Below are 25,390 nucleotides of genomic sequence, written 5' to 3'. Positions count from 1 at the left end.
GGTGCCTTGCGCGTGCGCAGTGGCGGCGGCGTGGAGCCGCCAGCCCGGCGGTTGGGCGGGGCCGCGGGCCTGAGCCTGAGTCCCGCCCTTCTCGTGACCGACGGCCTCACCGGCCAATGAGGGCGCGGCGGGGAGGTGGTGGCAACGGGCGGGGGCGCTGAGGGGGAAAGCCAGCGTGAGGCGCCCGTGGAGCTGCGGGGTGGGGGGGCGTAGCCGGCCGCAGGCAGCTTCTGCTCCTCGCTTAGGAAACTGGTTCTGTTCCCAGACCTTACTCTGATGTGATATACGCGTATGCCAAGAGCGGGGTTCCTCTGCTCACACCCAGATGCCCAGGTGTTGTGACAGCTCGTCGTTTGTTCTCCCTGTGTTTAGTAGCAGTGAGCAAAAGCTGAGGTAAAACACCAAGGCCGACCACAAAACCTAAGCTCAAGGTCTGTCATCTCTTAAGCACACAATACACTAATATTTCATAACATGCAGCATAACGTGTCCTTTTATATAAACTATTCTCTATCACGCAGTTGCATTGTACAGCTGCCAAGTTTCTAATCTCAACAGCCTCTGCTACAAGGAAAGTGACAACTTTTTAGCCAACTTGAGAAGATCCAATAAGGTAAAACTTAAATTATTTATGAAAATGGAGGTAAATATGTGACACTAAAACTCAGTACTCACAAAATATTCCCATTATTAAACTTCACATCTTTTTGAAGATTCTCCTACATAAGGACACGGTTGTGTGTGTGAACACGTGTGTACAGATCAGTTGATCTTCTGTCTGTCTGTCTTTGCTTTGCACTCCTTAGTTTCCAGTTCACTGTTTGCAATATCTTATGTAACTACGTGTATGCAAATGTTCCTGGGACCCGCACGTGGAGGTGCAGAGGGTCTTCCCTTTCTGCTATCAAGCTCACGCTCTGCATTCCTAGAAAGATGCACTTGTGGGCCACAAAAGGAGATATTTACTGGGCTGCCTAGAGACGTGAGCGTAAGGTTGAGGCAGACAGTAACTCCCTACTGCAAGAATGTAATGCGCGTAACTATTTTAAGTCACTGTCACATGCTCGGGTTCACCGTGAAGATCAATTTGCAGCAACTTGCTCTTGTTTCTTCAGCCTGAGTTCCAACATAAGCTATGGGCAGCAGGATTGCATTCTCTCTGTTTTTAAAGGGATCTGAGCTCAGGGACTGCAATCCCAAGGTACACTTTAAAATATTAATTTTGGATATGCCATTTTCCACACAAAAGGGAGTTGTGTGTTACAAGAGTGAACAGGAATTGTGATGAAGCGCTGTAAAGTGAAATGAGAAAACTGCTTGTTTTTGTTTTTATGTATTTATTTATTTATTTTCCCCTCACAAATTCTGCCCAGGGTTCTTTAATTCGTGTCTGCCTGTCAAAGCCCTGAATCCCAATATATCTTTGCTTCCAGAACAGTATCTCTATTAACATGGCTTCCACAAGACTTGATCGGGGTAACTTAGTGGTTTACCCTTCCCATTTTGCCCATTCCTCTTTCCCCACATGTACATGTCTTCATGGAGATTACTATGTAGATTGGAAAAAGATTGGATTTAAGAGCCCAGATGCTTTTTAGCCTTAGGCTCGTACCCAAGGTACAGGCCTGTGCAGTCTTGCTTTATGTAACAGATTCAGGTCCAATTTCGCGGCCAGCCTAAGCTATCACTAGCTGGCACTGTTGCCAAAAGAAGTATCCAGCCACATGGCCCATCCTTGAATTACCTACTCTATTGTTCCAGGAGAAGTTTCTGGCACTGGTTCACTCAAAGCATCCATGCCTCTAGCTACTCCCTTCTGCTGATCTTCCAAAAATAACTTATTATTTATCCCGTGTGGAATGCTGTAAAGAATTGCACAGTGAACTGGCATTATGCAAAAAGCCACAAAACTAGTCTAAACTCAGTCTTTTGATTGCACACAGATCTGTACTCAGCTTCAAGTGCCGTGGACTGTTTCCTGATATTTATGTGTCTATTAAAGATTAGGGCAAAAATTCTTACGCGAAAGAGTAGAAATATTTAACAGAAGTAGGTATGTTTCAGCTCCAGAGAAACTGAATTCAAGTTTCTCAAGTAGTATGAGCAAAGAAAAAATATCATGAACTTAAATCTCTTCCAGATCTAGTTTTGCTTTTGATGTCAAGTGTGCTGAGTGTCAGCACAACACTCCAGGGCCAGCGGGAGAGGGTGGCTGGGGAAGGTTGTGCCAGCTGGTGGCCAGCTGAGGGTGGCATCTGGCTGTTTTATACACAAATTTCATCGTGGTCATATGCAATGGCTCTTTCTGATGTATCAGAAGAGTTTTACATCCCTCTGGTGTAAACATTGAGGCACTCTTCCTATCAGTTAGTAAATGCAGATCTCTGCAAACAGCAGACACCAAGCAAGCTGTAAGGACTATTATCTGAGACAGACAAATTGGATAAGAAAACAAACGAAAACAGAGTGCCCTCAGGTATCATCTTGTACGTCAGTGCTTTATCCTTCAGTTACTCTAAACGCTAGAAGGCATCAACTCTCAGTGAGGTAATTCCTGATCCAGAGAAACAAGCTGGAACAACTGCATAGATGGGCACGCTCCCAGGGCAAGCAGGAACCAGCAAGAAAGAGCAGCTCTGATAGAAGTTACGAAACATGCAGATGAAGTTAGTAACAGGAACTTGAAGTGGTGGTACAGGCTGAGGCTGTTTCGCATTTCTGGTGGGGCTGGTTTTCTCCCATGCTGTAGAACCAAGGTTTTTAAATGTTTCTGTTTTTTCATCAAGCTCAGAATGAAAAGCACACTACAGGACAGCTTATCTGAAAAACACCATGCCCTGACGGGATAAAGAGCTGCTCCAATTGGTTTCAATTAATCAAATTGATTGTGTTCTGTTTAATTATTAATGCTTTTAACTAATGAGAAGACACCGAGATAAGGAAAACATTTCTGATGAGAACACAGAACTGGACTTACTCATTTTCTAGAAATAATTTAATGTCAGTGCATTCAGCTACTTTAACTAAAACTGTTTGAATTTCCATCAAATATAAAACTAGGGTTGCATTTCAGGTCAGGGGACAGTTCAGAGACTTCATTACCACCACAGTCAGGCTGTTTACTGCCTAGCAGTGCACTGCTGTCACATGTTCGAGGTAAGGATATCTAAATATTACGGAGCGTGACTGTCCTGGCTCAGTTCGTGCTTCCCAGCTAAGAGCTAGAGCAACCTGCCAGTAACTAAACCAAGACCTGCAGCTTCACAGAAGGAAGCTTTGCAGGCTCAAACACCTCGTGCCATACAACTTGCGGGATACACCACCAAGTGCAGGACGGCGCAAACACCTTACAGCTGCAGGACAGTGCACCTTGCCGATAGCTCCCTCCAGCAGAGCTGTGGGAACGCGTAACGGGACGACGGGGGCCGAGTCGCTGTGTAGCAGAGCCGTCCGGGGCCGCTCCGGTCTGTTACGGACCGTTACAGGCCCCGCGCGCCACCGGGCCAATGAGCTCGGGCACCTCCCTCCCGCCCCCGCCGCGCCCGTCACGGCCCCGCCTCCGCCCCCGCCGCGGCCCCCAGGCGGCTCCGGGCCGGTCGGTGCCGGCGGGGCCCGGCGATGGCGCGCAGCGGGAGGGCGCTGGCCGCGGGGCTCGGCGCCGCCGGCAGGTACGGGGCGAGGCGTGGGGGCTGGGGGTCCTCGAGCTTGCAGGGCGAAGCGGGAGGAGAATTCCGCCCGGGTGCCGCAGCGGGAGCCCGGCTCCTGTTAGGTCCGAGGCCGGCACCGCCCCGGAGAGGAGCCGGGCTGAGAGCGGCAGGGGCGGGCGGGCGTCGGGAGGGGCCTCCACGGGCAGCACCGGGATCCCCCCGGCTCCCTGCCGGTGCTGCCCCCGCGGCTTTAGTGCGCTAGGGGTCTTACCGCCGGCCTCGGAAGCAGGGAAAATGCAGAAAAAGTGACGCTGGGTCGCGACGTCGAAATGCAAGCAGGCATCCGATGGGATTCTTCTTACTCTGCAGCGCTGCGCTCTATTGTCACACTGGGAGTGTATTTCTTAATGTGTATCCCTCACGTTTAAATTAAGTCTTTGAGATGTAATTGCAGCACTAAAATAGTCCAGTCCTGTCAACTAGAATCAGCTTTAAAAATAATTTGCTAGAGATGACACAGCTCCAAGCTAAGGGGAAAATCCATCACCAGCAACAGCATCCAGGGTAAAGAAACTTCCTGAGCAGCCAGCTGCAAACTAGCTTTGAGAATGTGTCTAGTGTGAGGTAAAAGAATCCTGGTGGCTGGTTTTAGCCCAGCGCACACCGGATCGGAGATGTTGCTGGACTACTTGTAGCCCTGCAGTGCGGTGTGCTTACATGTGGCACTGCCACCAGTGTAGAATTCATACCTGTTGTCACCTCAGCGGACCCCTCACTGCACTGAGCAGCAGGCTTCAAGGACCAAGCTGGTAAATTAGTCTCCTGTGCTTGTTCAGGCTGAGATGCTCACGAGGACACTTGCTGGCAAAGCTCATTTTCTGGGACTCGAACAGCTGTCCACAAAGAATGTGAATGAGGTCAGCTGTCATCTCACTGACCACTAACCGGCCATCTGATGACACCAGCTTCGTGGAAGGAACAGTTGGGATAGCAGTAAGCCCAACTACATGGGTGTGCTCACACCGCTGATTTCTGTCTTTTTGCAATTAGGAGTTGGAGATTCCTGTTTTCAAAATATTTTAGTCTTTGGAAATGTAACTATTAAAAATAATCACCACATAGAGATCACGTATACCATGCAACAGTAAATGCGTCCTTTTCAGGTCACGTAAGTCAGGTGATACTGTGATCAGTGCCTAAATGTTTAGAGGGAAAGCAGCAAGGGACAGAAATTGAATGATGCCAGTAAGAGCAGTATGAGTGGCACTGACTGTGTTACCCTCAGAGGATAAGAAAGGAGTGGTAGGTGCGTCTGCATTTAAGTACAAACTTGGCTTTTCTCCTGAGGCCTTCACCAGGTTCACAAAAACATGCGTGAAAGTCCACCGAAGTCTCTGCTTTTGTGGTTTCTGGAGAGGTATGTTTTCCTGAACTGGGACCAGGCCCAGCACATTCTTGTAGCATCTGTTTCTCTTCAAATAAAATCTAGAGAGAGACCAAGTCCCACCAGCTTTGTTAACACTATAACCTCTCTTAACCTTCCCTTCCTTGAATGGCAGTATAACTGCGAAAAGGACTTGATCTTAGAGCAATAACAAAGTAGTTGTGGAGATCGTTTTTCAGCCCTGCACTTAAACGTGTGTACATAAAACTGCCTGAAGCAGTGTGCTGGCATAGCATTACAGTAAGAACAAACCAACAGAAGAGTCCCAACAACTAGTTAGGACAATGCACTATACATAGCCACAGATGGAGAAAATAATTTAGTTCTCCAGGATGAGGTCTGGTTCTGAACTCTTTCTATGAATCAGGTTGAGGCAGCTACACGGTTACTGGCAGGCATCCAGTGTTCCTGTCAAAGCCATGCTTTTCCTTAACAGCCCTGTCTAATGCAAGTGGAAAAAAACAGACTGTCCATATCCCTTGAGATACAATTCCAAATGTTTGCAGAGCTTGCTTTAGACAGACTTATCAGAATTTGTGTGCTAGTGTGGTGGCTAGGAAAAAACAGCATCTATCTGTTAGCTGTGTTTAAATAAAACAATAACAAGCAAGCCTTACACCAAGTGGGAAGGTTGGTTCCATTTTTGACCGTGTAAATCCAGAAGTGCAGTCCTGATCGTTTAATTACTGACAGAAGACGGCCTAGGTTGCTTTTTAGCTTACGTATGTAGAAGCGCTGACAGCAAATAGTGACCTTTTTAACTCCCCGGTGCCAAAAATCAGAACTTTTGAAGCAGCATTTTAGGTGAAATCCATAACTCAGCATGAGTCCTATTAACCACAATGAATACTTTTTTAGATCTTAGTATAGGTTCAAAACCAGAAAACTGAGATGGAATCTTAGAACTACTAGCATTTCATAAAGCTAAACTGTTAAGTTTTATTTATGAAAACACTGCATCCATGGTTCTGTGTGATATTTTCAAACAAAAGAAAGAGGGACGCAATGCAGTTTCTAAAAGGACTTTCAAAATGAAACTTTCCTTATAAGAGAAGGAAGGCAGCAGAGGGGTTACTGCAGAATTCTACTTCATATCCACAAGTGGAAACTTTTCTACTTTTTTGCATGTTCCAAAAGGGTAAAGTATTTTAGGATATGTCTTGATTTTTCTGGTAAGAAAGCAAAATTAATTCTGCACGCTAAGTGCATGAGTCCTGTACGAGACCTCAGGCTGCCACGAAGCCAGTGTTTAATGGGGGCCTTTGTATTTTACTCTGCCAGTTACTTTTCTCGTGACTGGGAGCTATTTTTAGTTTCTCTTAAAGGGGAAAAAAAAAGTTCGCTAACACTTATGAGCCTTTGTTTTTCCATCTAAACTGGATGTTTTCTGGAATGCTATACAACAGATTTTGCATCTCACCTTAATGTGTTGTGATCTATTTTGCTGATAAGAAAGGAGTCTAAAAGGCATTTTCAATCTTGCAGGCACTTGGCTTCCTGTGGTATTCTGATGACAAGAATTTCTTCTTTGCAAGTACCTGTAATGAGCCATGCCTTTTCAAGAAGTTTCTTCAACATTGCTGCACCACTAGTAAATAAAAGAAAAGAATATTCGGAAAGAAGAATTATAGGGTTTGTATAGAAAAGTGGCATGATACCTTACGCATTTACAGTTTTCATGTTTGCACTAAGTTCAAAGACTGAGCATCCCTGAAGGCACATGTCTGAGACGGTGCCCAGGTGGAGAGGAGAAATCAGTTTTAATTTTTTAAATTTGTAGGTTGTCAAGCCTGAAATTGGGTATCAAAATTTTTTTGGAACCCCATACACCTGCTCCTTGGAAGGAAATAGCAGAAATAACCTTTTTGTTTCATGACGAAACAAAAACAACCCTGAAAAGGAAGCATGCATTATCTGTCTGGTGAAATGGGGATAAACCAAAAGGGGTGAAAACTCAGTTTTCTCCAGTTTCTCAAAAACATGTGCCAATGTTACACTTGCATTATGTTGTACTTCTCATTTGAAATTTGCTTCTTTCTTTAAAAGACAGAAAATAATTAGTTGTGCGGTGAACTATGTGCATACAAAAACTCTTTGAAACCCAGTTTGCCTTAAAACTAGTGGAAAATTTCCCATTAATTTAATGAGTTTGGGATCTGCTCCCAGCCTCTAGTCCACAATAGTACGGTTTGTTCATTAGGGTTAGTATTTTTTTCATGATGGTTAATATTCATTTATGTGATAGTTCTTGAACTGCAACAGATTTCATTGAAAAGGAGCCTTTGTCCAATAATACTGTTTTTCTCTTGAAAGTATTTTTTCCTTTATTTTTTTGGGGGGGAGGTCTAAGTAGTGTTTGTTTAAACCTTTGAAAACAGTCCCCTAGTTTTGTTACATCTTTTCTTGGTAGCTGTGAGGTATGGATTCTTTTGTTCTATGAAATATCTAAAATCTACCTAAACCAAGACACAGCTACGATGGAAAAACTACTTTTCCATTTGAAATCGAAGCATGCTTACCTAATATTCCAGAAAGTAGCATACCTCTGGTTCAGTGTTCACTAACTTTACTGCTAGATGCTGTGTGGTGTTTCGCTTTTCTTGTGCAAAGACTTACCAGTATATTACTTTTTTTTTTTTTTGATCTTAATAGAGTTACATTTTTAACTTCCAAAAATAGTGGTAGTGTTTTCAGGTGACTGCATGTTCACCATCAAAACTGCCTATGCCACTTATAGTATCTTTGAACCTTATAGTGCTGAATTCCTAGTTAAAACACCTTGTAACTGTAACATTTATATTTCTGCTTCCAGATATTCTATGCAGGAAATGTATGCAGTTGTTGCTGTTGTGGAAGATTACAAACTATTTGTGCCATGGTGTAAGAAGTCAGATATATTATCAAAGCGCTCTGGATACTGCAAGGCACAGCTAGAAATAGGATTCCCTCCTGTTGTAGAAAGGTATACATCAGTTGTTACCCTCGTGAGGCCGCATTTAGTTAAGGTAATTTATTAATATTTTTTTAGCTGTATCTTTCCATAACTTGTGTGTAGAAATTTAAATATTCCAGGAAGCTCTTTTAAAAACAAAATTAGTGCTGGAATTGCTTCCTGTGACTCAAAACTTGTGTTGCTTTTGTTTAAAGACTATAGGTTACCTGGTGTTAATTTCAATGTGCTTTTAAAACATAAGCTGCCAAACGGGGGAAAATTGCTTTTTAAATGGCTTTTGCTGGAAAAAGAAAAAAACAAGTAGCCATTAATGAAGATGCCTGTTTGTTGTGTTTTTTTGTTTGTTTTAATTTTGCCCAAGCCTCTCTAAATGCAAAAATAATAGAGACATAAAGGTTATCTCTTTGTAGCTTCTGGTACCTTAGCAAAATGATGTCATTATTTTTCTTCTGACAATTCTAACCACTTTATTTAAGAAGTTTAGGCAGAGCATCTGCTGAAGAGCCTGTTATTCAGTACATTGATGCCATAATAGAACGGTAGATTTCAAGTCCATTTCTTAGAATTAATTAGTACAGCACTTGTATTTCTCCTTTCATTTTTTTTTTTCAAGGGTAATAAAGGGAGAAATTTTAAATGAGGTCTGGATCTTCCAGCTGCTTGCTTACGTTAGAGGTTCACATCTGTTTGTTAGGAACAGCCCAGAACAGACTCATAAAAACTGCCTCTCCCCCTTCATGCAATTTTGACTATCTTTTGGAATAACTAGTGAAATTACAACAGTTGATTACTGGTCAAGATAATTGTTTGGGTATGCTATTTCACTATTCTTTTCTAGGCTTCCACTAACAAGACACCACATAAAACAGAAATGGGTTTCTTAAGTACAGGGGAGACATGAATTGGAAAGGCAATATGCAAAGTGCTTTTTTTCAAGGTACTTACTCATTTTGGAAAGAAAAAAAAATCTCTCCCATTATTAAGAAATCTCAACAGTTACAATAGAGTTAGATGCTGCTCTCCCTTTCTACTTTTCCCTGACAAGACTTTCTATTTTGCACAGCTATCAGTTTGGCTTACCAATTCTCATTCACTCTAATTCTCTCAGAAGAAGAAATCTGGTCTCTGAAAAGACCATGAAAGTGGTGGGGAGAACACTAAGCTTCCTCTTCCTAGATTTATTAGCATTTTCTCTGTTGGGATTTTTTTTCCTAACATTTATATCATCTTCACATAACTGGAGGAACATTACCACAAGGAAATGAAATGACCGTGTGTTCGGACTGTTTCACTGTCTTCAGAAATAACTCTGGGCAAAGGGAGCTTGCACAGTGGTTTTGTATAGTGGGCTGTCGGTGGTGACAAAATGAGCTGTTTGTTGCTTACAGCAGCAGTGCTTGAGCCCTAGAATATCGGGCTGGTAGCAGCAGCTCTTGCTGCTGAGAAGTGTCGAGTGATGTTTGCTACTTATAAGGTTGGGAGCAAGGGGGACACACTGGCACATTTCCATTCTTCCTGCCCTTTTGGCAGCAATGAGAAAAGCAAGCCCAGCTCTTCAGGCATGTCTGCTCTTCCCTCTACTCCTCTCCTTGCTGTTACAGAAGTAGGGAGGTATTGCATCCCTGGACTGGGCAGAGAAATGGTGGTATTTTTGTGCTGCTGATTTGTCTTTGGCTGAGCTTCTTATCTGTGCTTTCAAACCACAAGCAAAAGCTATGTTTGCTTGTGTCGACACTAAGAACTGTAAAGAAAGTTTAATTACAGTAATTCTCTTCAGTAACTCCAAGCCACCTGAGTAGATGTATTTGAATGATTTTTCAAGTATATGTATTTCAGCCTTTTTCTATTTAAAATATAGCCACACGAAAATAGTTGTATGTGCCAAAAGTGAAATGAATGAAAGTAAGGACCCTATTCTCAGTTCTGGTAGATATCTTTAACATTACTATGGTATTCTATGCATCATACAAGCGATCTGTTTTATGGCAAAAACCAAAGATCCTTCCCGTAACTTGAACGGGATTCAGCTACTTTGCTGTAAGTGACAGTGGGCAAATGGGATCTTTTGCTGGCTGCACTATGAAGAATAATTTTAACTATGCTGGGACCTTCACTGTCTAACAAAATGTGCATGCTTCAGTAATACTGATTTGTCTCATGTAAGAGCCCTGCTGTAGCTTGACTTTTTGAACTTTCTTTTAGGCATCCTGCACAGATGGAAGACTATTTAATCACTTGGAAACAGTGTGGCGTTTCAGCCCAGGTATCCCTGGCTATCCAAGGACATGTACATTGGATTTTTCAGTAAGTATTCTAATTAAAACCGCCACATGCTACAAATAAGGTGTATACACACGCATAAGCACTGCAAAAAAGTTAGTTTTAGTCACTATAATCACTACTATCAAAAAGTTTTTTTTTTTATTATTATTTTTTTATTTTTTATTTTTTTTCCAGTAAGTTTTACAACATGAAAACTGCTACACATTCCGTGAGAGACAAGTCTTCTGTGAGGTGTCCACATCTAACCAAACAGTCTAGGGACTGGTATCTCTCACCATACAATTCTCTACATACTAAGATAAGCAAATACAGAGAGAGAAATACTCAACATATTTGTGGACTTTGCTATTTTTTTAAATTACTTTACAACCTACATGCTTTTGTTTTCCTATCCGTCCTGTTTAGCCTGTAGTTTAATTTCCTGACTTCTAGATTTATTATTTCATGTATTTTATGTCTTACTCCTTCTTCTATAATACCACTGTAACAGCTTTTAGGAGAAATGCTGTGTCTCTACTCTATGATGGGATATCACTGCAGTTCCAAAATACTGCATTTTAAACCCAGTATCTGGTTTAGTCTGTTATTCCTAGACAATTTGCTTTCCTTACTGCGAGTTCTTGGTTTTCAATTTTTTTCTTCCATCACTTATTTTTTCTTACATTGCATGGTGTTAAGGGTGTTCTGTTCAGCACTTAACTAATCTGGGGTTCAGAACAGGCTACAAAAGTACACAGAAGTAATTAATTTTTGAATTTCTCCAGGCGATTCATGACAGTTCCTGCTACTGACTAGTAACACATCTTTTTAGCCCAGCCATAAATCAGCTGAGAAAACTCAAATTAAGCAACTGTTTAAACCCTATTAGCTAAATAGCAAGTTTACGAGGAAAATACTTTCTTTTTTCCCCTACCAAAGCCACGTTTTGACACTTAAGGTTGAGAATTTCAGTTAAAGAGAGTCAAAACTGGACTTAGAAAGGACATGCTTGCTTGATATCAATACTGGATATCATTGACGCCATTTTGAGGTAGCAGAAGCAAATATAGCCAGCTGAGCAGGGGGCTGGCTCACAACAGCACATACTGAAGGATTCTAACCCTTGCTCAATTTCAACTTGCTGCGTGACTTAGCCTCTGGGCCTATGCAGATAGTAATGATAAACATTTCAAAACCAACTTCTCACAACACGCTGCACAACTAAGTACTTGTGAGAGACAGGACTGATTTCAAGAATGGTAGTTTGCTTTAGAAAGTATTACTTGAATTTTAGATGATGCTGGTTTCCTCAGCCTACTGCATTACTGTTCTGCCAGCCTGGTGGTACATTATATATACACTGAACTTTAATAAGACATTTAGTTTCAGTTGCATTTCGGCTCTTAAGTGATTTAACGCATAGATTTAAGCACAACATATTGCTATCTGCAAACTTCATAAAAACATCTCAGGTTCTTACATAATTACTGAACATGATGCAACATTTACGATCCCTGCTTTGCAGAGCTCAATATGTTATAAATGTCATCTCAGACTTTGAAAAGGCACATTAATTTTTGCTGATGCTTGAGATCAAGTGCAAATGAAGCTACAGCTGGCTCACATTCCACATTAATTCTATACTACTATTCCAGCAATTAACATGCAATACTCATAAACAATTTGAGATAATACGCATTTGGCATTTCACCTGCTGATTTCTCAGGTATGATTTAAGTACTTAAATCTCAATTCAAAAGACACGCAGTAACAGGAACAATAGAAGGGCAGACGAAATGCAAGTTGTTTCTTTTCCTGACAACTTTGTAATCATTTCTGGAACCCGTTGAAGCCAAAACTAAATCCAATACCATAGCCTTAGGGTCATGTTCTTAAACTAGACCAAAGGCCAGTAAAGCACAAAAAGTATATTTGAAGGCTATTTGACATAAAAGTGACCTTGCTGTTGTCATCAATTTTTCTTTTAGGGGGTGGAGAGAGAAAGCAAACTCCCTGTGCTCCTGCCCTGTTAACTACTACAGTAGCTTCAGTGTAATTATTAAACTGAAGGATCCAGTAACTAAAAGGGAATGTACAAAGCAGTTTGAGCACTGCAATAGGAGGCCCAAGGACTTGAGAGGACTTACTGGAACGGTTGTATTCCAAAACTGCCCATGTCAGGACTGCAAAGGTAGAGGGCAGGAGATGTATAAGGACACAGAGCAGACAAAAGCAAATTATAAGCTTCAGTCCGTAGATTAGCATTGCTTGAACATATTGTTAACTGCATCTACCTAGATAGAAAAACTAATTTAAAATGTTCTTAACTAATAGGTAACTATTTCAAGCTGCCTTTAAACCGCTCTTGGTTTGCTTCATGTTACCTGTAAATCTGCTGCCTTACTATGCAGGATTTTCTTCAAAAGTTTGTCGCTCAAGGGCATTTTACGTGCAGATGAACTTAGTTACCATTGTAGTTTTTTCACTACCCTAAATCTTTCCTGTATGTTTTGTGATGTGTCATTTAAGTAACATACAGTTGGTTTAGATAAATGGGAATGATTACCTAAGAGAATTGAACAAAATAATTATTCTAAATGAAAAGAATAGGAGAACAGTCCTCTGACCAAAGAATAAGGCTTTTCTTCACATACACGCTCATCTATTGTTTGGTTTTATCTGTTTTTTCTTCTGCAACCTACTTGCAGCTTGAGATTCTTTAATGAACTTATCTCTAACAGCATTTTATTACAACAGTAAATACAAGACAAAATCTTCTCTGTTTTAACAGATTTCTTTTGAATTTCGTTCACTTCTACACTCACAACTTGCTACGCTGTTTTTTGATGAAGTAGTCAAGCAGATGGTCACTGCCTTTGAAAGAAGAGCATCCAAACTCCATGGCCCAGAAACAAGCATACCTCAGGAGTTAATGCTTCATGAAGTTCATCAAACGTAACGGGGAAAAATTCAACAACCTCCATTATAAACTTGTTTGTACACTCTGTACAAGAGGTGGCATGCTCCTTTTTGGGGCATCGATTTCCTATCTGAGCTTTTTATGTAATTTTATACTGTACAAAACACGCACATGTTCAGCTAGATCAATGTAGTCTATTCAAGCTGCTATCAAGTGCAATTCAAAGTGTTATCAGTAACAGACAATTGGCATCTACTGTAACACAAGATAACTCAGGCTGCCGTTTATTAACCTGCCAAACGGTTTCTGTAATCACACTGTAAGCTCTACCTTATAAAACAAGCTAATGTTTTTCAGTGTTGTAATATATTAACTCAAATTTAAGTTATTAGTAGCATGAATGTAACTTACCAGCATTACCTCAGTCAACTGGCCAAGTTAAGGGAGATTCTGACATTTTAGCCTTAGGGAGTTGAGTACAGTGTGTCCAACATCAACTAGCAGCTGCTTTTGATCCAAATCAGTGACAAGGATTAAGTCAGGAGTCTCCAACTGCTGTTGAATTCTGACCAGCAACTGTTATAGAAAAAAAAAAAAAGCAGCCTTAACACTGAGTTTTCATAACAGGTACATGTAGTGCCAAGTAGCCAAGTACAGCAGTTTCAGCTATATCCGGTGGTTCTTAGCTGTCTGGGCTCCAGACACTGATGTATTTATAGTACGTTTGGCAGGCTGAATTTGCCTACCTGCTCCTGTTTCACTGTTAGGCATTGTATTGAGGTTATGCTAGATAAATCCCAGCTAATGCAAACATAGTTCCCAGTTCAAAACACAGTAAACAAATGTCACTTCAGCAAGAATGAGGGCATGGAGGCATCATCTTTTGTATCGTATTGCAGTGGAAGGAGGGAATGAGCTGTCCTCCATTTAACACAGCATAAATACATCCAAGGCCACTTGTCATTCAGTAATGCACAATACAGAGCTAAACCTTAGTTGTCTCCTTTCAGTACCTAACTTCCATTTAAGTATCGGTGTAGTGAGATGGTACCAGCTATCTTAAGCTCATTTGCAGTAGTTCTATTCCTTAGATTAGTACTCTTCCCAGTCTCCAAAGAAACCTAAGTGCATAGGTTAGAATAAATTTAGTATCCTCTCTACACACCTTCTTAAATTACAGGTCATGACTGAATTAGGTGCAGCTTCAGGTGTATTTCATAGCTGAAGCTAGTCTGCTCTTCCAAAGCATCTGTATTGATGTGGTTACTACAGATAGGTGGCAATGTACTACATAACATAGTAAGTTTCAGGATATAGACTGCCCTGCAGCAGTCTCACAGCATTTACACATTTTTCCAGAAAAAGCAATTAAAAATTCATACAGGGTGTGTGAGATGGTTCTTAGTTGTAGACAGTTGGGGAAAGTCACAGCTGGATTAAGAGGTCAGTTTTAAAGCACCTAGGAAGTTGTGAAACGATTTTATGTACTGAGACAATGAAAGAAAAACCTACATGAGTTTAGAAACACCATTACTTGGAAGTGTTTGCAAAATGGAGTTGGGAAGCAGAGTGAAAAGACATTACACGTTAGTGTTATTAGCTGTGTCAAGTCAGAAAACAGCAGGTGGCATTCAAAGCTGTCTTTAAGTATGAAACCACATCTATTGCTGATAATTTAAACATAATTCAGAAAGCTGGAAGAATGCACGTCTCAAACCACAGAGATAACTACATAATATACCCGAGCAAAAGTTGTATTTAAAAAACTCTGAAGTCTTTCTTAGCTAAGACAACTTACCTGTTTCATACCCTCAAGGCACTTGCCCTCCCACAGTACTGTGAAAGATTCAGTCAGCCTGTTCCAGCATGTGCAACGAGCAATATGGAAAGGGCAAAATAAACTCACTGCACATGCCTTGTTTTCACAGCATTGTTTAATATTGCAAAGAACTGGTGTGGCAGCTCAGCTTAGATACTTCTTACCAAAATTTAAGTCACTTGTATTTCCAATTAACATTTTTGACAGAGGAATGTTTCTTGGAGAGAAATGTCCTCCAGTTTTTCCAAGCGTCAGATTTCTATTAAATCTTAGAAGCGGGCTATCAAGTTTCTCCCAGAACTATGGCTTTGTGTACAGATGAATAAGGTGATACATTTCATATTTTTTGAGCAGGTTGTTTTATTACATAAAGGTCACATAAGTGTATATTTGTCTACTTTGTACACAATTGTCTAGTCTCACGCACAGTGGCTTCCAAGTTCTTCCTAGTACTGGCAAGCACCAATACATTCTGAAACAGAATATCAAGTGCCTTAATTAAGTGTAAATCAGGACCTTGGTAGATGGATCTTGCACCCAGTTATCAGGAATGTACAAATGTCTTTATTCAAAAAATACAAAATAAATTATCTGTAGGCATGGACAATGACTGTAAACAATTATGTGTGTTAAATGAAATCCAGTAACTGATGGTTACAGTGATTCTTTTAAACACCAGCCTCACTTCAGTCACTATCCATCCTCTTGCACTGACATCTGAAGTTTTTAAGTCAGAACTGTCAGTCTTAAACAGCAGAGTTCATGATGCATCAGTAGCCCAGGAATTAGAACATGCCACCTCCCATTCCTCCACCCATCCCACCCATTCCTCCCATTGCCGGCTCCTTCTCTTCCTTAGGAACTTCAGTCACTACTGCTTCTGCTGTTGATAAGAGAGAAGCAACACCTGCAGCATCCATCAGAGCTGTTCTCACGACCTGAAGACAGGAAAGAAATAACTTAGTACCTGTTTACTATCCTGTGGGGGCGCGCGCCGGCCGCGAGAAGGAAAGCTAAGACTTTCAGGTTACCTTCGTTGGGTCTATGATTCCTTTTTCTACCATATTTACAAAGTCCCCAAGCATTGCATCATAGCCAACTTCTGACGGACTCTGCAGTATTTTTTCAACTATTAATGATCCTTCAACACCCGCATTCTTTGCGATAGTCATTGCTGGAATTTTCAGTGTTCTCTTTATTATTTCAATGCCTATAAGGAAAAAGATATTTAGCATTACATATCACATACACTCCTGTTGCCAAGGCACAGATTTATGTGCTGGAGATTAACACAGTAAGATCAAACCATCTGAGGAAGAACACAAGCTTTTTTTTTTTTTAATTACTTCCAGGGAAATAAAGTTCCTGACTGCTTGACATTTGTCAACAAAATGAAATCACTGTGAGGTATTTGCAGCAGTTTTACAAGTAGTACTATTTTATTAATTTATATTAATTTTTTGAACATAGCATAAAGCCATCTTCCATTTGATTTGCCACAATGTCTTTAGCATTCTTAAATTTTATGTCCATCTGCAATGGTTGTAACATTATCTTCATGGCTTCTCACTCGTTGGCAGAGGATACTGCTGCTTTATTTTATTGTCTCTTTCACATCCAAGTTAGGGATGCGATTAAAGCTCCTTCCTACTGTAAAGCAGACACTGCCACACTGAAGGGATGTGAGGTTTGTAAGATCAAGTAACTAAAGTCACTGAAAACAGGCTGTATTTAATCCTATAAAGCCTTAGGACCAATAGTGTCTATTTATAACACTTCTACACAAATGTTTGAAATTTACTTACCAATTTTCTGATCTTCATTAGCTGGAGTTAAAGCATCTAATGCTGGAATGCAGCGAAGCAGTGCGCAACCACCACCTGGAACAATGCCCTCCTCCACAGCAGCGCGGGTCGCATTCAGGGCATCGGTAACTCTGTCTTTCTTCTCATTTACTTCAACATCACTCGTACCGCCAACCTGCAAGCAAGCCACATGTCAAAGTCTGCATGAGGAGCCTGGCTAGGAGAGCACTGCTACAGAATTACTGCCACAAAATGGAATAGCTCTTAATGCCCAAGTGTAGCACTGCAATAAGCCAAATTTCTTATCTGAATCAGTTGGTAAGATTATGAGAGAAGCAAACAGTAGTAACTTAGATCAGCAATAAAGGACCAATAAAGGAAGTCCATTATCACGTACATATCACTTCCTGTCTCACAAGTGACTAGAGAAGGCATTAGTGGAAGACGGATTTGAAAAAAACTCTTTAATAAATTAGTATGTTTTACTCCTAAGAAGTTTAAGTTCTCACTTTCAATACTGCTACTCCATCAGAGAGTTTGGCCAACCGTTCATTCAGCTTCTCTTTTTCATATTCACTGGTGGTAACTTCTAGCTGTTCAATGATTTCTTGAATACGTTTTTCAATTTGAGCCTTTTCACCCTTCCCCTTCAGGAGCATGGTGTCATCTTTTGTCACAATGACCTCTCCAACTTTACCAAAGTCATGGGGCTGAATATCTTCTACATTTAGGTTCAAACCTTCTTCTCCAAACACCTGAAACGAAATGAGAAGTTGGAATTCACAGCTTCACCATACATGAAATCACTATTTATAGATAGATGAATACATACAGCAGTGTGACAGTACAAAGCCACTATACTATTGCAGCTAAGTGGAAAGAAGCTCCTCCCTTCTCCTAACAGGCTAGGCAAGCAGGTACCTCACAAATTGGCCCTCACTGAAGAGAATTGCAAACTTTTAATTTGTGACTTACTAATATAACACATTGATTTAACAGGGCTGGTTAGTTGTGTTACAGGTTCATCCTTGCATTCCAGAAAGTTAAGGATACTGGCAAAAAAAAAGTTAACTTTAAATGGGTTTGCTGTTTTTGTGATTACTGTTTAAGCTAGAGGAAGCATGAGATATCAATTTCAACAACCAGCTTTGGATCCCAGTATCATGCTATGATTTTGAAGCGCATATGAAAAAGTTGTACAAATGAACACTAACAAGTATATCAGCTATTCTAAATCTGAGGGTCTAGAACTCAACATTAGCATGAAGTGAGAAGACATCGTCCAGTCTATTCCAAACATTTAATAGAATTGTATTTGTTGACTCAGGTCTGAGCACTTACGAGACCACCAGTTTTGTAAGAAGGCCAGTAAGGTTTGCTGTTTCTCTCAAAGACTTTCCTTCATGTTCCTTAACAAAATACAACGCTGCAGGGATATTCTGCATGTGACTCGAGTCAGTGAAAACAATATATTACTCATGGTTGGTTAGAGCTGTATTATTACACAACCATGTATAGTGATAATTGCTAAGTCCAACCACTAGAGTTACTGTTACATTTTTCTCAAGAAACAGCCCGCAACACAGCCAATACTAGCTATGGACCTAAAGCTAAGTTCTTTACAGCATTAGCATTCCTTAGAGGAAAAAGCCAATTAGAACATCATTACTTACAGCACCACCTGTAGCAATTGCCATATCCTTAAGCTGGTTTTTCCTGTTGTCACCAAAACCTGGTGCTTTTACAGCAACAACCTGAAGACCAACCTTCAATCTGAGGAGAAGAATTCAATGAACAACATTTCAAATGCTTTCAGAGAATTAGTTACTACAACACATTTTGGTACAATTCTACCAGTCAAGCAAACAGGGACTTTCATGAACTGAGCTGGAGTTGCTAAAACAAATAGCTAAAAAAACACTAAAATTCTGTCCCAACCAACATGAAGCATGGCTACAAGAGTTGCTGTTTCTTTAGTAGTGGTAAGATTCAAACACATACACTTGGGTTTTCATTCTTTTAAAGGAATGCACACAGGAAAAAAGCAGTATTTGTTGTTGTAAGAGTCTAGAAGTACGAATTTTAAACCTTACCTGTTCAAGACTAGAGTGCTGAGAGCTTCTCCATCAACATCTTCAGCAATAATAACCAAAGGCTTGCGGTGACCATTGGCAATTTCAAGAGCTGGGACTATGGACTGTACACTAGAAATTTTCTTTTCACTGATTAAAACATAAGCATCCTGGAATTCACATTTCTGCCCTGCAGAAACAATATGCAGTATCTGAACAATCTGATTATAAATAAAATATACCATGCATTCTCTAAAATTCAGGCAGCAACTTTGGAGCTATGTTGTACTTTCTGAGTGCATTAGAAAGATTTTCTTCAAGACTCCACTTCCAAGTCTACATTATCTGGAGCACGGCAGCGCCAGCTTGATGTTAGCACAGACATTGTTCATGCTAAACAGAAAAGGGGTGGTGGTGGGGTATGCAGTTAAAAAGACTCCAAGTTTTTACCATGAGGTTTCAGTTTCTGATGGGGAAGGATCCCACGGTCCTGTTACCACAGTGCAAAGCGTAACAAAACCTTTATGATAGGCATAATTAATTTTAACTTCTAGAGATCCATTAGAAGGTACTTGACATGCATTTTTGTTAACTCACCTTTGGCTGTATTAATAAAATAAGGAGAGATGTAGCCTCTGTCGAATTTCATACCTTCAATGATTTCTAATTCATCATTTAGAGTTTTTCCATCCTGTTTAGATGCAAGAAACCAAACATTAAAAATCCCTTATTTACTACCAAAAGATCAAGTACATTTTTGGCATGCTATGCACAACAGAATGAAAGCCTCTACATGAGGCATCTGATTCACATGCTCTCCCTCAAAAGAAAAAAGACTGTAAGAACACTGGGAACAGTGATAGCACCCTGAACTAAGAGACTAAGGAATTAGGGATAGCATTGTCCAAGAGCAGCAGGAGCAACATCACATGCCACAAAAGCCAGCCCTAGCTGGAAAAGAGACAGTCACTTTGCGCTTAGCGCATAAGCTGGCTCTCACCTTGACAGTGATTACACCTTTTCGTCCGACCTTCTTCATTGCATCAGAGATTATATTACCAATTTCTTGATCTCCATTTGCTGATATTGTGGCAACCTAAAACAGTAAAGCACTTAAATTCATTTCACAATAAAAGTGATTGATTTCCTTACTACAACAACAAAAAACATTTTCTGTTCTAATACTGCTTGACAAGATACGGCAGCTGACCAGCACATCCACACCAGAACTATGTTACAACAGTGAACAGCTTTTGTGCAGCTCAAGCACAGGGTCATACCCCACACGCTGAGCACAGACAGGTCATCTGCATCTGCAGCCCCGGGAAGAAACAAGCCCTGAAGGCCTACGCACCCACGTCAATGTGAACCTCCCACAGCAGATCCAAAAGACCTCTGGAAATCTGCCATCACCTCCTATCCACAAAATACATCTCTGGTCTCTTCAATTTTTCCCAAGTAAGCACATTTACATTTTATGACCCCATTTTGCAATCAAACTGGATGAGAAAAACTGCCTACTTCCAAACTAACAGCAAGCTAAACGTAGAATACTGGGTGCTTTAAGTAACTCAAAAAAATGAAGATGTTACCATAAAGGTCGCTCAGTGAGACATACTCTAAATCTCAACATGTAAAGACAAATACTCCATTGTTGTATCACAGAGTGGCTCAGGTTGGAAAGGACCTTAAGGACTACCTGGTTCCAACCCCCTGCCATGGGCAAGCACACCACCCACTAGATTAGCTCAGGGCCTCATCCAACCTCATCTTGAACACCTTCCGGGCTGAGGCATCCACAAAATAAACCCCCCAACCCAGCTCAACTGAACCCAACTTCACAAAACTTAAGGGTTTTGTTGTTGTTGTTTTACCTGTGCAATTTCTTCTGGAGTTGTAACTGGTTTAGACAGCTTCTTCAGTTCAGCTATGATAGCATCAACTGCGAGCATCACCCCTGAAGATGAACAGGACACTTGTCAGTGATCAGAAAATATATACAGCATAGAAAAAATGTTTCCAATCCAAGAAGCCCACATTGCAAAAATCCATTACATTTTTATGTTCAAAACCAAGTGACTCACGTATACTTAGCAATCATCTTTTAGAGTTGGTGTGACATGCTATCAGTCATGATCTGTAAAGTTATTTACACAGCACCAGTAAATTCCTACACTAAGCAGAACTTAATTAAATGCAAAAATGGATTTAAATAGTTTGCCTACGACAAATTTTCAATTTTATAGGCAAAAGTATTTAGAAAAAAAGCCAGCGATTACACCTTAAAAACAAGGAAAACATTACCTCTCCTGATTTCCACTGGATTAGCTCCTTTGCTGATCTTCTCAAAGCCTTCCTTGGCAATAGCACGTGCAAGTACTGTTGCAGTAGTGGTACCATCTCCTGCTTCTTCATTTGTGTTGTTGGCAACATCTTGAACTAACCTGGCTCCGATATTTTTGTATTTGTCTTTCAAGTCAATTGCCTTTGCTACTGTCACACCATCTTTTGTCACTTTGGGACTTCCCCAGCTTTGTTCAATAATAACTGTTCTTCCCTAGGGAGATAAAGAACAAATTTTAAATGAAAGCCATGCAACCCACAGCACATTACTGCAACACTTCCACTGCAAATGAAAATCCTCTTGAGCAACCACAGATGAACAAAAATATCACTTTGCATACTCCTTTCAGTTTGGATTTTTCACAAGTACATACACTTCCCAAGTTTGGCAAAACTGGAAAAATGGTTTGATGGTTTTATATTTTCAGAGTGAAGCTTTCAGTGAATCCCCCAAACATGATGGTTAAAGTCAGAGACTCAAAGTCTGAAACTTTAACCTATTCACTTTAACCTATTTTCCTCTAAAACTAACAAAAATATATTAACATAAAATTCTGCAACACTTCCTTCAAATCACAATAAAAAGCATATGATTGAGAAACAGCAATAGAAAGTTCAATTTTTTGCATGTTTTCTGAAAAAGAGCTGTCTTGCAAACCTTACCAGTGGTTAGCAAACAGAACTGAAGACAACATATAAATGTGTTCAAATGTGTTGCATTAACTTCTCAGAAAACAACATGTAAATGTGTTCAAATGTGTTGCATTAACTTCTCAGAAATTGCCTGCCCTTGCATTCACCTAGAAAGCTGGAATATCCTAAGCAATATACAAAGTTGACGTGGAACACTATGGTCTGTGCAGGGAACACAGGGTAGATGCACCCTCTCTCAAAGTTTCCCAGATGAATTCAGTAGCTGCCCCAGTCAATAATGCTCGAGTTTTAGCGGGAAAGAGCAGAAATTGAAGCAGCCACTTCTCACCCACTGCTGCCCTAAAGCTCTTCAGCTATCCTGCCAGCTGGAGCAGTTGGAAGAAGGAAAGGAAGATCCAAGGCCCCAGCTCACCCTGGTCACTCCCAGCTGATCCTGCACTGTCCCCTCACCTGGCCTGTCAGGCCCAACTCAGAGCTGAGCACGCTGACTCCTCCGAGGCACCGCTGTAGCTGATCACGTGCCAGTGTGGCTCTGGCTCGGAGCAGAGCTTGAATAGCAAGCCAAGCTATCTAAGGATTCGGACAAAGCATGCTGCCACTATGGCGCACCATGTTCTCGCCTGCACAGTGCCCACTCACATCTGCCTCAATGATTTAACTAACCTTGGACTGCTGCCATGGAAGAGACTATAGTACATCTAACCCTAGAAGCTACAGAAAAAAGAAATGTTGAGCTTTAGTTACTAGCTTCAAACTCATGAGAGTTTGCATATTGCTAGTTTTGTCCTATAAAACAATCATGGCAAATTATTACTTGACATGATTTCTTACTACTACTTCATTTGACCTTTACTATTCAAAATCGAAAAGTGGTTTAAGAACAAGAAAACTTAGGTGGATACTGATAAGCTCTTCTTCACATAGTCCCTCCTCATTTTGCTTCTTTTTTCTTCTATATTTTGTCTTGTTCTTATTCCAAAGGCATTTGGTAGGTACGAGGTGAGTGGCAGAACAGCATCTGCTTATATCCCATCACATTAACCAGCTTACACTCAAAGAGATGCTCTGAACCAAGGAATGCCAGCCGTAAATACAGCCACATTCTGAATGGTCCTGCCTATCAAGAATCACAATGACAAAGCAACTAGCCAGTTGGCAGCAGTATCAGAAGATTGTGTAAGACTGTAAACCAGTTTATTTAAATACAAAACAGTTCAAAAGGGAAGTTTCCTCACAAGTGTGGTAGTTCTTAAAAAATACTGGAGGCTGAACCAGGTATTACAGTACAACCTCTAAATCTCTGTAAATGCAGAGAACAGCCAATGAAAGTGGCAATGCTGGAACAAGAAATCCACAAAGTTGCAGAAAGTTGCATCAGGATCTGCCCTTTAACCAGCACATTAAAATCATGCTTAGACGTTCACAACATACCCTGAGCCAAAAACAAGTTAAATCAACTGACTGCACTGCAACTTTATTCTCTTCTGCAGAACTGTGCTTATGGGAAGCAGCTGTAGTTTGCTGACATCACTGTTCCTTAACCTTCACCTTGCTCAGTTTATGGCATTTCTGTCTTTGAATAAAGCTAGTTAGGCTCCAAAAACGTGCAAAGAATAATTTCAGAGAGGCCAAGCAGCCTTGATAAGATCTACCATGCACACACTGTTATTGTATGTGCTGAACCTACTACCTTCATTTCATTTAGTCTACTTTATTTCAAATAGATCTTTGTCATTTCAAAGTTGTACTTAAAGTCGACAAAGTAGAAGCTTCTAAGAGCTGAACCGTGCATTTGTTAAAAGCTTCCACAAGTATTCTGAGCTGTAGTGAGCTTACTTTAGAGGGGGTACAAAACAGTCACTATGAATCACTTGAGCTTCTTGATAGGATTAACAATGTAACTTATCAAAAAGCCTCAAAAACTGCAGAACTGCAGCTTGCAGGTACTTCAGCACTCTCCCACCCACGCACCCCACTAACACCTTGTCACTACTACCTAGTGACTAGGCTCAAAATTCCAAAGAAACCATTACAGACACACCACTTGGAACAGATATTTCTATGAGTCTGAAGAAAATCAATGTCTCTTCCTTTAGAAGGAGCCTTGTTTCAAGCCTTACTGCATGCTGTATGACTATGCAGAATGTAACAGCTAGCTTTCAAAACGTCCTAAAACTTGCAGGGAATCAGACTACAATTTGCCCTACAGGCAACATATGATGAAGGCCACTACCATGAATTTTCACTTAAACTTGTAGTATTTGCCAGGCAACTGAAAACTCAACGTTATGTTTTTAATACTTTTGTGTTATTATTTCTAGAAGGCACAATGATACAAAAAATATTTTGTATTTCAAATAATAGAACTAATTTAACTATTTATGTTGTGAGTTGGATTAATTATCTGCTACGTTGTTACAGGGTACCAAATGAGCCACAGTAACCAATCATGCATGCACCCTTGACCTATTTTATTTCAAACCCTTCCCAGTAACGTGCAGCACCTTCCACAGTGCTCAGATCCATCTTACTTTGCGCCCGCGGGGAGGTGACTGAATGAGAATATGGCTGCCTGCAGCTGCCTACCCATGCCCCTGCAGCTCCTTTACAGGCACACGGATGGGAATAACACAGCTCCACCTAGGAAAAACTGTTATCTAGCTGTCTGTTTTCAGCCAAACCAAAGAGTTAACGCAAAATAAATGCAGTCTTTGCTTACCTTTGGCCCCATGGTGACTGCTACAGCATCTGCTAGGAGGTCCACCCCTTGGAGCATGAGAGCTCTGGCATCTGCTCCGAACTTCACATCTTTGGCGTACGCTCGCGTTAGGTGGGGGGCGAGTGCTCTGGACACTGGCCTCATCTGACGGAGCACTGCAGGTAAACGGAGCATGGCTGGAAAACGAAAAAATAAAAAGAAAAATAAAAACAAATAAAGTAGTAACTGTCAGGTTTAGCACAGGCAGCTCCCGAACAGGAACAAGCGCAGAAGCCCACCGCAGCCCGCCCGGTGCTCAGGGCCCCGAGCCCCGCGGGCCGGCCGGGCCACGCCGCCTCGCAGGACACGCGCCGCAAGGTCAAGCGCCGCTCGCCCCCTGCCGCCAGCCAGGCCATGCTGCACGGCCGCAGGGCCACCAGCCCCAGGAGCCCCAGGACACCCCCTCGGACACCCCCGCCGCCCTTGCCCCCAGCCCCCAGCCCCGTTTCGGAGCCGCCGCCAGGCCGCACGCACGCGGTTTCTCTCCCCCGCCCCCCCGGTAACGGCCGCCCGGCGCGCGCCCCCTCAGGACGCTAACGGCCACCCCGAGGGCAGCTGGGGCTGAGCGCAGCCCCCAGCCCCCCCCCCGGGCCACGTCCCGGCTCTCACCGGCGGGGCCGTGCGGGGCCGTGCGGGGCAGGCGTGCGGCGTGCGGGCGGTGTGCGCACAGGGCGGGCGGCGCTCGGCTCCCGCTGCCTCGGCCCCGCCCCTCG

General features: G+C 41.6%; 2 protein-coding genes across 2 annotated transcripts; one reads left to right on the top strand and one right to left on the bottom strand.

Annotated features, from left to right (window-relative positions):
- Window positions 1-3,581: 3,581 nt before the first annotated feature.
- Window positions 3,582-14,696, top strand: COQ10B (coenzyme Q10B). Its single transcript, XM_035331600.1, has 5 exons — window positions 3,582-3,668; window positions 6,577-6,723; window positions 7,904-8,096; window positions 10,247-10,348; window positions 13,098-14,696. Exons 1-5 carry the CDS (start codon window positions 3,619-3,621, stop codon window positions 13,263-13,265), a joined length of 660 nt encoding a protein of 219 aa, XP_035187491.1. The 5' UTR covers window positions 3,582-3,618; the 3' UTR covers window positions 13,266-14,696.
- Window positions 14,697-15,387: 691 nt separating this feature from the next.
- HSPD1 (heat shock protein family D (Hsp60) member 1) lies at window positions 15,388-25,373 on the bottom strand. The gene is made up of 12 exons (XM_035331594.1): window positions 25,287-25,373; window positions 24,639-24,814; window positions 21,227-21,479; window positions 20,797-20,879; window positions 19,923-20,018; window positions 19,520-19,613; window positions 18,944-19,112; window positions 18,524-18,623; window positions 17,360-17,605; window positions 16,851-17,025; window positions 16,077-16,255; window positions 15,388-15,983 (listed from the first exon to the last, which is right to left on the bottom strand). The coding sequence occupies exons 2-12, from the start codon at window positions 24,810-24,812 to the stop codon at window positions 15,831-15,833; spliced, it is 1,722 nt and encodes a 573-aa protein (XP_035187485.1). The 5' UTR covers window positions 24,813-24,814; window positions 25,287-25,373; the 3' UTR covers window positions 15,388-15,830.
- Window positions 25,374-25,390: the final 17 nt, after the last annotated feature.

This window comes from Oxyura jamaicensis, chromosome 7 (genome assembly GCF_011077185.1).
Source record: "Oxyura jamaicensis isolate SHBP4307 breed ruddy duck chromosome 7, BPBGC_Ojam_1.0, whole genome shotgun sequence".
NCBI classification, from domain to species: Eukaryota; Metazoa; Chordata; class Aves; order Anseriformes; family Anatidae; genus Oxyura; species Oxyura jamaicensis.
Note: the sequence above shows the minus strand (reverse complement) of the source record. Positions and strands in the feature narration are given on the sequence as shown.